Here is a 13542-nt window from a genome sequence, read left to right as displayed (position 1 = left end):
GTCTAAAGGCAAACACTAAACAAAGATACTGCCCTTTCAATGATTCTGATGACAAGCTACTCTTCATTCCCAACTCCAGCTGCTGGATTCAGGCTGCCTTCATGTATCACCTGATTCCTCCCATGCCTGCCATTTGCAGCCTTCTTCTATTTCTCTTTACCACCGTCTGATCTTCCTAGAGCAAAAGCTGATTATTTCATTCTTCTACTTAACAATCCATCAATGGCCTCACACTGCCTAATGGGGAATACATGATCTGGTCCTTGTCTGCCCATCTAGTTTCATCTTCTGTTCGAATACAGTAGAGTCAGGATTTGAGGTTGTCCAGAGATCAGGTTCATTTCTTGATATTCTATTATTCCTGAAGTATTGGCCTCATCCACATGGTTCAAGGTGGCTTCTTCCCTGCCACATTACAAATAGCTGAATGGGGACTGGATAGGGAGGAAAGGAAGGAGGAGAGTAAACCTCTCCTTTAAGAACCTAACCACAAATGATAGTCTGAGGCCACACCTGGCTACAAGGGAGGCTAAGGAACGTGGTCTTTATTCTGAGCATCCACAAACTCAAGTACTTCTATTAGTATGGAAGAGGGAAAAATTAATTTGGGGGAATAACTAGCAATCTCTGATACAGAAATAAAAATTAATATGCATTTTTTGCTAAATTAAATACAGTTCAAACTAAATGATTCAGTTGATATTAAGTTTATTATAACTTCTATTTTGAAAAAAAATGTGCAATACAAATGTTGATCTACTCTTTAGAAAATGTTAATGGTATAAATTTATGGATATCTTGTTGCCAAAGTAATTACTGCCTCTCAAGACTTGTACATGTCAGTTTACTTAAACAATTCTTTATTCGGATTCTCCAGTAATTAACAGTGTTTTTCGACTTGTAATTTGATAATTTTTAAGACCCAGTTCTGAGAGATTCTTTAGCAGCCAAGACTTCAGAAATAAGTACTTGGTTTCACCCTGACAGATACAATGACTTCATTTGTACTGACCAGGAAAGGAGACTCATTCTTGACATGGATTTAGAATTGGAACTCAATTACTAAATCATGTCCTGCCAGGTAAATAGGGAAGAAAGGTAAATAAAGGCCCTTTATCATTTGTTATTAATCCTAGCAATGGATTAATTTAGTAAAGTTTTAGATAACTAACACTTTCATCAACGAGTCTTGATTTGATTTAAAATGTCATAGTATTTACCATTCCTAGCCACAAGTAGAGTCCTCAATACAACAAAATTCCGTCCTTTACCTTCCCTGCCTATTTTAACAAACCAAGACTGAAATTACCCTCTTTGAAAACATGGCTGAAACCAAAAATCTACTTGAAATGCAAATGTTTTAAGTAGTTATGTCCCTGATACTAGCAATGACATTGAACACTTTAGCCAAACACAAGTAACTGGTCCTTAAATCATTACCTTACTTTGGATCCCTAACGTAACTGTGTTTGGTGATTTGGGTGAGATTTTTTAAGTCACTGTCTTTACTTGGTATGATACACTTCAAAAGGATTCATCTGGATGTTATAGAAATGAAGCAGAACTCTGATAACATTTTGTATCTTTCATCTCAAAATTATTTTCTAAAGATATTGTATTTTTAAACATCATAGTGGATGTTAGAACTAGAGGGAATAGAACGACCTTGTTTTGCTTTTTTAAATTATTATTGTGTAATTTTTACATATCTACATTTTTCACTTTATTTCTCTGTCCTATACGCAGATATGCTCTCAGAGAAGTTCTCATTTGTACACCGCTACCAGTGAGGATTCCAAGAATAAGAGTACAACACCGGAGAATTTCAAGTTCTTAAAGAGAATGACCAAACATGTCTTTTAGAGTAAGACTGAGGCAAAGCACATTAAAACGACTTAGTCAATAGAAAGAATATAAAGTAATGAAAAACAAAAATACCATTCATTTGTTCTCCTCAACCTATATTGAAATGCCTATCCCTTTCCAGACACTTACTCCTAAATTTCAAAAATAAAAATTACAAGTTGCTGTATGCCCTCTTCTATTTTTCTAAAGTTCTATAGATTCCCCAATTACTTTCTGATTCCAAATTGGCAAATTATTTCCAACTAAACTTTTCTGCTGATAGCTGTTAAAGTATAAAATATTTCCCTGGATGTATTATATATTATCCACTAAGAGAAAGGGCTGATGGAAATTAAGAAATGGTCTCACAAAATGCTTACAAATTCAACTCTTTGCACACATTAAAAACAAAATTGAACTTTCATAAATATTAACTTTAATGTGCCTATAACATACAAATCATTAAATAAGGCTATATACATTACTTTTTCTAGGCTGTAAGTTTTATCACATGTTGGACTAGGTAGGTGCAGAGATACGACCCAAGAGATGATAAAAGTACCTAGTATAGCAAGATTTAATGGCACTATAAATCCAGTGGCAGCCTTCATCCATTTTAAAAGAATTACCCATATGAATTCTCAAAATATTTAATGAGAACAATTACACTGACTTTACAATTACATTGACTTTTTTCCAGAAAGGGACTGATATTAACAGCTACTTAAAGATTTGGGAATATGCATATCTTAATTCAACAAATATTCATTCAATAAATATTTATGGAGTCAAGCACTTGAGATGCGCAGTGACAAAACAAAAGATCTCTGCCTTCAAAGAGCTTACATTCTACCAGTGTAGACAGATGATAAACAATGAACACAATAAATAGTAAATTATACTGTGTGTAATAAGATGGTATGTAAAAAAAGGTAAAGCACGGTAAGGAGAACAGGAAAGGCGGAGGCAAAATGTTAAATACGTTACTATATGATCCAGCAATTCCCCTGCTTAGGTATATACCCAAAGGAATTAAGAACATATGTCCACATAGAACCTTGTACACAAATATTCATCACAGCATTTTTCATCATAGTCAAAAAATAGAAACAACACAAATGATAATCAACTGATGAATTGTGATGAAACACAATGTGCTGTATCCTTACAATGGGATATTATTCAGCAATAAAAAGGAATGGAGTACTGATACATGTTACAATGCGGATGATCCTTGGAAACATTATGCTTAGTAAAATAAGCCAGACACAAAAGGACCAATATCGTATGATTCTACGTATACAAGGCCCCTAGAATAGGTAAATTCATAGACAGAAACTAGACTAGGGATTACGGCGGATGGTGGGGGAGACGATGGGGAGTTATTGTCAAAAGGATAAAGAGTTTGTTTGGGATGATGAAAATGGGTAATGGTGATGGTTGCCCAATATTGTGAGTGCACTTAACGCCACTGAATTTTACACTTAAAAATGAATAAGATGGTACAGTTTATGTTATGTATATTACCATAATTTATTTTAAAAGGTGCTAAGAAGTTAGTATTAAATTACCTACTAAGCGGTAACACCTCAGCTCATGCCCAGGTCCTCTGTGCTTTCCTTCTGCCCTACCACAATGCCCCAGAAGCAGGCAAAACTCGGAGCCCTGCTAACAGGGATATCCCTGGTAGTCAGATCTGGCCTCGTGACTTTCTTTTATGGACATAAGTGAATAATCCAAGAGGGGCCAAATTCTATCACTCTGTATTTTCAATGTTAAGAAGAGAGATACTGGGCTTCCCAGGTGGTGCAGTGGTTGAGAATCCACCTGCCAATGCAGGGGACACGGCTTCGAGCCCTGGTCTGGGAAGATCCCACATGCCACGGAGCAGCTAGGCCCGTGAGCCACAGCTACCGAGCCTGTGCTCTAGAGCCTGTGCTCCGCAACAAGAGAGGCCGCGATAGTGAGAGGCCCGCGCACCGCGATGAAGAGTGGCCCCTGCTTGCCGCAACTAGAGGAAAGCCCTCGCACAGAAATGAAGACCCAACACAGCCAAAAGTAAATAAATAAATAAATAAATAAAATTTTAAAAGAAGAAGAAGAAGAAGAGAGATACAGAGTATAGGAAACTGCTGTATCCTAGTCATGTAAATGGCAGGACCCAGAGAGAAGGTTCTGCTACTGAGATGCCCACAGCAGCACTGGGTTTCTGCCTTTCTTAATGCTCAGTTGTTCAGCTCATCATTCAATTTCTTGGAGCTCCTCCAGTATCTTTATACTAATAATTTCCTTCTTTCCTTAAGCTGTCCAAAGATGGTTTCTGTTCCTTACAAACAACAGAACCTTAGTTCTAATACTCAACTCTTAAGCTTTATCCATATGGGCAAAGGGATATGCAAATGTCCTTTGCTTTCCAAATCTCTGGAGCTTTTGTGACAACACAGTAAGAACTGGGATAGCAAGGGATACCTATAGATTGTTTTTCAAGAGTTCCAAGACAATTCAGTACGAGGCTTTCAAAAATTTAACTAAATGTGAGTTGGAGAGCACTTTATTCTCTGAAATTTTTACAAATAATACTTCTATTTGCCGCTAGAAAGTTAATCAAGAATTTTTTAATCCAGTTTCTTTTTGCTGGGTTTTTGTTTGTTTGTTTGAGCTCTTATATTTAGCTCTGCTGATCCATAAATTCCTTACACAATTTGCAGAATCCTCTTGAAACAGGAGATATACGGACAGCAGTAGTGTCTGCTCCTAGTGGCTATTTCCTAATCAGTCATTACCACAAGGTCTTGGAGAGCTAGATATTATGGTATCTATTTCACAATCAGTCATTACCACAAGGTCTTGGAGAGCTAGATATCTAGGAATTAATTAGAAACCTAAAAGTTTTTTCTAAGACTCCACTGAGGAATTTTTTGGATAACTAACATATAAAAGTCCAGCATTTTGTAATTTTCACAGAGATTTTTATGATGACAGTTTAACAATGACTCAAACACTTTACTAGATAGAACCTCAGTAACATGTGCTTGAATTAAGAATTTAGATACGAATATAGATTATGTTCTGTTTACTTCCTAAGTCTTTCCCGGCATTCATGGGACTCTATCTATGGCCTCTATCGCTTGTTAAACACCAAAAGGAAATGAGGGCATGGTGTACTGCACACATACCAGAAGGGTATTCTATGCCAAGTGGGGGAGAGAGAGCGAGAGTGTGTGTGTGTGTGTGTGTGCGCGTGCGTGTGTGTGCGTGTGTGTGTGTGTTGAATAGTCACAGGCACTATGAGACAAAAAAATTTAGAACTATTTTATTACAGATGGAAAGTTGTCCTTAATGCCAAAGCTTCCAGGGATCTAGAAGACTACTGAAGTTCATGATTAATGAAGAAAAACTACGAAACACTGGGGCTAAGGAAAAATAAAGGGGAAAGGAGTGAAAACAGAATATGCAAAGGAGCTGGCAACATTGTAAAATTCCCCCCCAAAATTGCCAAGTTTCTGGGCTTTATATCCTGCCCTCTTCATCTCTGGTCTCAGTAAACTCAGCACACATGACAAGGATTGAAGGCAGTCCAAATAAACTCAGAGGGTCTGAATCAAACTTAAAGCTCTCACATTTGATAAATAAGCATAAAATATGGTTTTTGATGATTTCTTCTATCTTTGCATATCTCAATAATATCAAATTGTTTCCTTCCTTTTTTGGAGCTATTAAAATGAACAATAAAACGTCACCAATTTTTTTAATAAAAGAAAAAAGTACCAAGAATATATGATCAAATTATGGGTATAGATTTGAGACAAATATCCATCTTAATGATCCTCCAAAGTTCAGTTACATACCACCTCCTCCTTGAAGTCCTCCTCAGGTCATACCAGCCAGAGGAAGAATCCTCCTCTGTTTCCCTCTGAATACGGTTTTTAATCATCTTTATTTGAAAAGAATTGCTTTATGTTGCAGTTATTCAATACCAATCTTATCTCCATTACTAAATAATGACTACATTGATTTCACAAATATTTATTAAATGCCTACCATTTACCAGGAATTGTGTGAGGTGCTGAGCATACAAGGATTATAAAGTCAGAGTCAGTTCCTGATCTTGCGGCATTTACAACTGTGAGAGCAAAACTATCAAATGCCTTTAGATTCCCATAGATCCTAGTCAAGTGTCATACCACAGATTTCTCAAAGGAAGTTTGAGTTTTTGAGATAATAATTTAAAATAGCACAATATCTGGCATCTCTTCATACTGTATCCCTAACTCATAGTCAGGGCTCGTTAAATATGCGTCAGGTGAACCAATGATTCAGTCTGCAGCATCCTCCAGCATAAACCACATCACCAGGAAAGGTCCATAGACTGGATTCACGATGCGGACACATTTTCAATTTTATGATTAAATTTTTTTCTGAATAAACTGATAATTTATTCTTAATTCAGGGTTGGAGTTCTATAGGTTTGTGTCAGAATAAACTATAAAGTAGCATTATTAACCAATCATTGATTTGAATTTTGAGAGGGCTAATCCAACCATTTCAAAGATATTCAATAAAGGGCTTCCCTGGTGGCGCAGTGGTTGAGAGTCCGCCTGCCGATGCTGGGGACACGCGTTCGTGCCCCGGTCCGGGAAGATCCCACATGCCGCGGAGCGGCTGGGCCCGTGAGCCATGGCCACTGAGCCTGTGCGTCCTGAGCCTGTGCTCCGCAACGGGAGAGGCCACAACAGTGAGAGGCCCGCGTACCACAAAAAAAAAAAAAAAAAAAAGGAGTAAAATTCAATCTATTGTTATGCTAGAAATTTGTCATAGAAGACCACTGTTACTTCCTTTGTATTTATATATGAAGATATACCTTGTGCCTGGAATTTAAGTTTTAAAGTTTGAATTTAACTTTAAAGTTTTAAAGTAATCTGTCTCTATTCTGTAAGTTATATACACGCTATCTATACAAGAACAGTTCCAAAGGGGAAACATGACTGTGAAAAGTGCTACCTACGCAAAAAAAAAAAAATTTTAAGCAAAAAACCTCTGTTAAATCTAGAATGAGGCCAAGCAACTGCTTCTGAATTCTCTTTCTATCAAAGCCAAGGATCAGGGGTACTTAAGGAACGATGGTTGTTTACCTGACTGAGCGGGTCTAAAAGCTGCAGTGTTGTTTACAGAATGACTTAAGTTTAAGAAATGGTGGACCTTTCAGCTTAAAATAGACTTTATGTTCACCACTTCAGAAACTGTCTTTGTACTCCAGCTGATTTAAAGTTCCATAACATGACACTACTAACCCTTAGACTTTCCAGAACAACTCAGTATTCAAGATTATACTGTCTTCTTCCTCCCCACTAAACACACATGCAAATACCCAACAGATTTTTAGACACTTTTATCACAGTAACATATGCCCTAGCCAAAACAAAGCTAAGTTCATACACCTAGTTATAGCAGAAAATAATGCTGTTACTTGGTGGGGTTCTGTTTAGAAGAGGCTAAAGATAAATTACAAATTATGCAAATATAAAAGTTGGCTATAACCATTCCTTGCTTCATCTATGACTCTCTACTGATCAAACAGTCCTACTAAGGGAAAGATTTTTCAAACCATGATAAGAATAGCACAATTAAATAAGAAAAATAATAATAAATCAAATCTGCAACCATTTAAATATTAAAACTTTAAGCAGAAAAAAGATCAGGAAGGGAAATTCAAAGGACTATAATTGGTAAAAATAAAACATAAGTCTTATTCATCCATCTAAGCAATTAAGTCAGAATTATACACTGTGTGACCCACCGTCCCCCTACCTGATGTCTACTGTTGAACATGGAAACAAAGGAATTAAAAAGCGCATTGAATTGGCCACAATCAAGCAGTAATTAAGAATAAGGGCCCTGATCTTTTCCCACTCTGGTAAAACACTGTCATGATACTTGGCAGTCACTGCACCAATGGGTGGTCACCTGAGTGTTTTCTCAGACCTTAATTAGTGGGTGCTGATTCTTAGTAGATCCCAAAAAGAAGCCACAAGTCAAAGGCAACAATCACTTAAACATATGTATACAGACGTGCATAAACACCACACACACACACGTGCGCACTTGTCATTCACTAACCTCTCAGCCACATGGAGAACAGACAATGAAACAACTGTATACTTTCTATTGATTCTACTGTCCCACCCGTCCTGGGAATTCTGCCATGCTCACTCCCACTGTGTGGTACCTGACCATTGGTCAAGTTGATATACCCAAAATATGAAGTGTCAGAAGTGTCAATGACCAGGGAAGTAAATCTTAGTATAAAGAAATGGAGGAAGGAGGAAGGGACAATTAACACTGCATTTGATACAAATCAAAACTACAATGAGGTAGCACCTCACACCAGTCAGAATGGCCATCATTAAAAAGTCTACAAATAACAAATGCTGGAGAGGGTATGGAGCAAAGGGAACCCTCCTACACTGTTGGTGGGAATGTAAGTTGGTGCAGCTGCTATGGAGAACAGTGTGGAGCTTCCTCAGAAAACTAAAAAATAGAACTACCGTATGATCCAGCAATCCTACTCCTGGGCAGATAGCCAGACAAAACTCTAGTTCAAAAAGATACATGCACCCCTATGTTCATAGCAGCATTCTTCACAATAGCCAAGACATGGAAACAACCTATATGTCCGTCGACAGATGAATGGATAAAGAAGATGTGGTGCATATATACAATGGACTATTACTCAGCCATAAAAAAAGAATGAAATAATGCCATTTGTAGCAACATGGATGCAACTAGAGATTATCATACTAAGTAAATTCGAAAGAGAAAGACAAATACCATGTGATATCACTTATAAGTGGAATCTAAAATATGACAGAAATGAACAGAAACAGACTCACAGACATAGAGAACAGACTGGTGGTTGCCAAGGGGGAGGGAGTTGGGGGAGGAACGGAGTGGGAGGTTGGGGTGAGCAGATGTACCTTTTATACATAGAATGGATAAACAACAAGGTCCTACTGTATAGCGCAGAGAACTATATTCAGTGTCCTGTGATAAACCACAATGGAAAAGAATATTAAAAAAAAGAATGTATATATATGTATAACTGAATCACTTCACTGTATAGCAGAAATTAATGTAACATTGTAAATCAACTATACTTCAATTTAAAAATAAAAAAAGAAAAAACAAAAGTAACACCGCATCTGAAATTGTACAACATATCCCAAAAGTCCTCCCTTCTATTATTTTTTTTTTTTTTGCGGTATGTGGGCCTCTCACTGTTGTGGTCTCTCCCTTTGCGGAGCACAGGCTCCAGACACGCAGGCTCAGCGGCCAAGGCTCACGGGCCCAGCCACTCCGCGGCATGTGGGATCCTCCCGGACCGGGGCACGAACCCGTGTCCCCTGCATCGGCGGGCAGACTCTCAACCACTGTACCACCAGGGAAGCCCCCTCCCTTCTCTTTTAAAAGAAAAATAAAAACCATAACCCTAAAATGTACAGTACAAAAAAAAATTGTTTATTTAAAATATATTCACCATCTTCATCCAACAGGATTTAAAGTAGTTTTCCTTAAGTCAAGATAAGTGTTTCCTAAATAGATCTTTAGATGAAAAATTAAGTTAGAAAACATAAACCAGGCCCCTTTTGCACCAATACAAGCTGGGAGAACAATACTCTACCTCATTTAGCAATAACTCAGGGTTCAGAAACGTCAGGTAAATCCTGGTTAAAGGATAACTGGGGGAAAAAGGGAAATGCAAGTCTTTGCAACCGGAGCAGTCTAATTCCTCAGACTGAGATATCAAACTTAAAAGCTAGGTCACAGAGCCTACAAAAAGCTTCCTACATTTCCAGTTGGAAGGGCCTCTGAAAGGGCCTACTAAACTCTAATAGAGTGAAACTGTGATTTTTTTCAGGTGAAAAATTCATGACCTTATTACAAAAATTCCCAAAAGCAATAATAACAATGTGCATCCTGCCAAACAAATTTATACACGAGATACTAAAATCAGACAAAATTTATCTGCAGAAAAATAAATATGTATGAATTACCTGTAATGCTGTAAACTCCATTCTCACTAACTATCTCCTAAGGTGAATTTGAAAAACCATCATGCAACCAAAAGCGTCAAATAGATAAACAGCAAAGATAGAAATCAGAAACTTCCAGCCTCGTTTTTAGCTCTTCCGTTGAGTTTTTAATATTACAGTGGAACGAACTATGCTGGCTAAATAGATACAATGCCAGTGTCTCCCATGGAGCTCTCTGATTCACTTTAACAATTCCCACAACTTTGAAGAAACTTAAGGCCCACAATAATATAAGCGTAATGTGGATTTTCCTAGCAACTCTTTAAAAAAAATGGGCTCTTTCCTTTCTGTCTCTTTCATTCACTTTTATAATATTCCAGGGGCAGGGACATCATATACTCCTTCTCTTACTCTCCACAAAGACATGCTGACACAGAAAAGAGAATAAATGATATGAACAAGGTCATAATTAGCAACAGACCTTGGACAACTGACCTCCAACTATAGAAGAGCAAAGAAATTCAACTTGAAGTATGTACTCTGTCTTTGATAGAAAAGCTGTATAATGAGCCTACAAAAGTATAATGAAAAACTATAATGCTGCTTTGATTTCATGGTCCTAAAACACATCCTAAAGTATCTACCAGTTGTCATCTAAGCTAACAAAGTAGGTGATGCTACTTTGCCTAGATAACATTTCATGTGGCATGAACATAGGCTCCTGCCAGCTTTGTAACTACTAAAACTCTCAGGCCAACGTAGTTCCATGAGTTAAAGAAAAAGGATATCTAATCAGAGCACCAAGCTTCACCAGCGGCAGCATTTCCAACGATCCGTCCTCACCTTAGAATTGAGCTGCACAGAGGTCTTGTCATATTAACCTCAACAAGAATCAGTTTGTCAACGGAAAAATAATACTGCACAAACACACTCTAAGGCAACTCAACTTCCAAAACACCAGCAAGAAATGTTGAATATGAATAAATATTTTATACAAACATACGCTACATTAAAGCTTCTTTTTCTCAAGATGATGTGTAACCAACGAAACACACACTTGGCTGAAAGTCTGGAGACAGGGTTATAGTTCCAGCTTTTGGCATTAATGTCCTTCCTCTGCTTCACAGGTAAGTCACTTCATTTCTCTTCCCCTAGGTTTCTCTGTCTCCAAAATGAGCAGGACAGACTCCACAACTGCTAAAGTATGTAGTGACCGAAACACATACCTTTGCTGAATGAGACACTACAAAAACATGGTTTTTTATTTCACTAGGTTTTATACTCTATTCCTAATCCTTTTTATTATTTTGCCCACGACTGTAACTGTCACTCACAGCCACCTAGGTAGTGACAATTACAACAGCTAACCCTTAATACAAGTGCTCATACGCCACGTACTGTGCTAAGCACCTTATGTTAACTCACTTCTTCCTCAGCACAATCCTACGAGGCAGTAACCATGAGTGAGGAAACTGAGATGCAATTATGTGACTTGCCCAGGGTCATAAGGTTCACAGGCAGAGAAGCCGGGATTTGACCCCAAGCCCTTCCTGATCAACCACCAGGTTAAACACACCTAGAGAGTCTACAGAGGGGAAGGGTGAGGTGAAGCAGAGTCCATCTGCAAAACGTTGCGGGAAGCCCAAACACTGACCTTGTACTAGGAACTCTCTGAGAAACAAATGGCAGCTTATGATTTACAAACCCAGCACAAAAGCACCTGTCACAGCTATTCTTTTCTTCCATGCTTCAGTTTCACTTAACATTGATCTTAAAGGGATTAAGTTAAATCTACCTCCCTTCTTTCACCCATTGAGGGAGATGCACAAATAACAGAAACTGGGGAAGTTCTGGTGACGTCCACGTCCCCTGTGGGGTAGACACCACTCCATTAACGGCATGGCTCAAAGCCACCGTCCGGGGACACTGCATGTTAAGTCATGTGCCCTAAAACCTAACAGCAGAAAAAAGTGACCAGTCCGAAGTGGAAACACCAGTTTCTCAGCTTGAAATCTCTAAGACTGGGGAGTCTAGCTACTGAGACCAGGCGGTAACAACAACAAAAAAATGTACGCATCAAAATACAGTGCAGTCAGTGTGCGTTTAAAGTGCGAGCTGGTATTTACAATCAGGACAGAGAGAAAATACTAGTAATCAAGGAAGTCCTCTTTAACCATCTAGCACACGGTTATGTTTATATATCTATTTCCCCCATTCGTAAATCAACTCCAATCTCAAGAGCCCTGCACTTGGCCGAGTCCCAGGAGAGGTTGAGCATTTCAGTGGGCCAAAGCCCGGGGAGGGGAGAAATCAGGTGTGAGTTCTAGAACCCAGGAGGCCGTCGGAGCCCCCAGGCTGCCCCCGAGGCGGGGCGAGTCCCCGTTTGGCAAGGCCAAAAGGAAATCACTTTAGCGAAGTGGGACGGTGAGCTCCTCCCGCAGGGAAAAGCCACACTCCCGCTCGCCACATCGCCTGAGTTTCATATCCAAGGCCACGGACTTTTATTGACTGGTCTTACAAACCCGGCCCTGAAGGACAAGGGCTTGAGAGCGGTGGCGAGAAAAGATGGGGAAGAGGAGGCATTTTGTTTCACAGGGAAAATAAATTTTTTTTAATCAAAACAACCCACGGAGAACCCAACGAAGACTTCTTCACCGGGCCTGTCTCCGGGCTTTTGAATCACTTCCTCCTTTTCAGATGCGTCTCCGAGCTTGAGATTACGAAGTAGCAAAGAAAGTCTTGCCTCTATGGGCAGCTTCCTGCGAGCGAGCGAGCCGAGCGCACGGCGCTGTCCGCGGGCGCAGAGCCTGCCCTGCCTCCCGGCCACCCCAGGCGGGAGCGGGCGCCGGGGCACGCGGCGGCGCCACGAGGGACTGGGATGGGTTCCTAGGGGCCCTAGCGCCAGCGCTCCCCAGCCCGCGCCCCGGCTTACCCCAGCGTGTTGATGAAGCCGTTGACCGAGCCCTCCGCGTACAGGGACACGATGTCCCCTATATAGAGGAAGCTGGACATTTTATCGGACATGCTGCTTCATGCTCCGAAGAATACGTCCCTCCTCTTCTCTGCGCCCTCGCCGCCCTCTCCGGGGAGCCGCCGCGGCAGAGGAACGGAGCGCCTGCCTGTAGCGCCCAGAGCGGCGGCGGCGGGCACGGCCCGAGGGATCAAGTGTCAGGCTCAGCCCTGCCCCGCGCCTGGGGAGCCGCCAGGAGCGGCGCTGCAGCTCCGGACACCCCGCGACGTGCGCCGCCCGGACGCCCGGAGAGCCGCAGCCGCCGCCGCCTCCCCGGCAAGTTTCCTGTTCCTTTTAGAAGTTTTCTCTCCAACACCTTTTGCTCCTCCTCCTCCCTCCTCCGCTCCCTCCTCCGCCTACCCTCCCCGCTCCGCACCCAGCCGCAGCGGTCCCCGCAGCCCGGCCAGAGACGGTGCTTGCAGAGCCCCTCGGCTCCTTCGGGGGAATTTTTGCACCAGGTGGTGGTGCCCATTGGGCGAAGGGGAGGAGAGGAACCGGGGGACGAGAGAGCGGAGGCCAATCAGGCGGCGGCGGCCTGGGGCGGAGCCGGTACGGGGCGGGGCGACCAGGGTAGCGGGTGGGGCCCGGCCACCCGGGAAGCAGTGGCGCGCGCTGACCGAACGCGGGGGTGGCGCTGGAGGGGCGGCGGGATCCCCG

The 13542-nt window shown here is 41.0% G+C and overlaps 1 protein-coding gene across 3 annotated transcripts in view; it reads right to left on the bottom strand.

Annotated features, from left to right (window-relative positions):
- ITPR2 (inositol 1,4,5-trisphosphate receptor type 2) overlaps positions 1-13292 on the bottom strand; it is a 527231-nt gene extending 513939 nt beyond the window's left edge. For all 3 annotated transcript variants that reach the window (XM_079936794.1, XM_079936796.1, XM_079936795.1), the window contains exon 1: positions 12808-13292. In XM_079936794.1, coding sequence (XP_079792920.1) covers positions 12808-12899 — 92 coding nt within the window. In that variant the 5' untranslated portion in view covers positions 12900-13292. The remainder of the gene's footprint in view (positions 1-12807) is intronic.
- Between the last annotated feature and the right edge of the window lie 250 nt (positions 13293-13542).

This window comes from Stenella coeruleoalba (assembly GCF_951394435.1).
Source record: "Stenella coeruleoalba genome assembly, chromosome: 11".
Lineage (NCBI taxonomy): Eukaryota > Metazoa > Chordata > Mammalia > Artiodactyla > Delphinidae > Stenella > Stenella coeruleoalba.
Note: the sequence above shows the minus strand (reverse complement) of the source record. Positions and strands in the feature narration are given on the sequence as shown.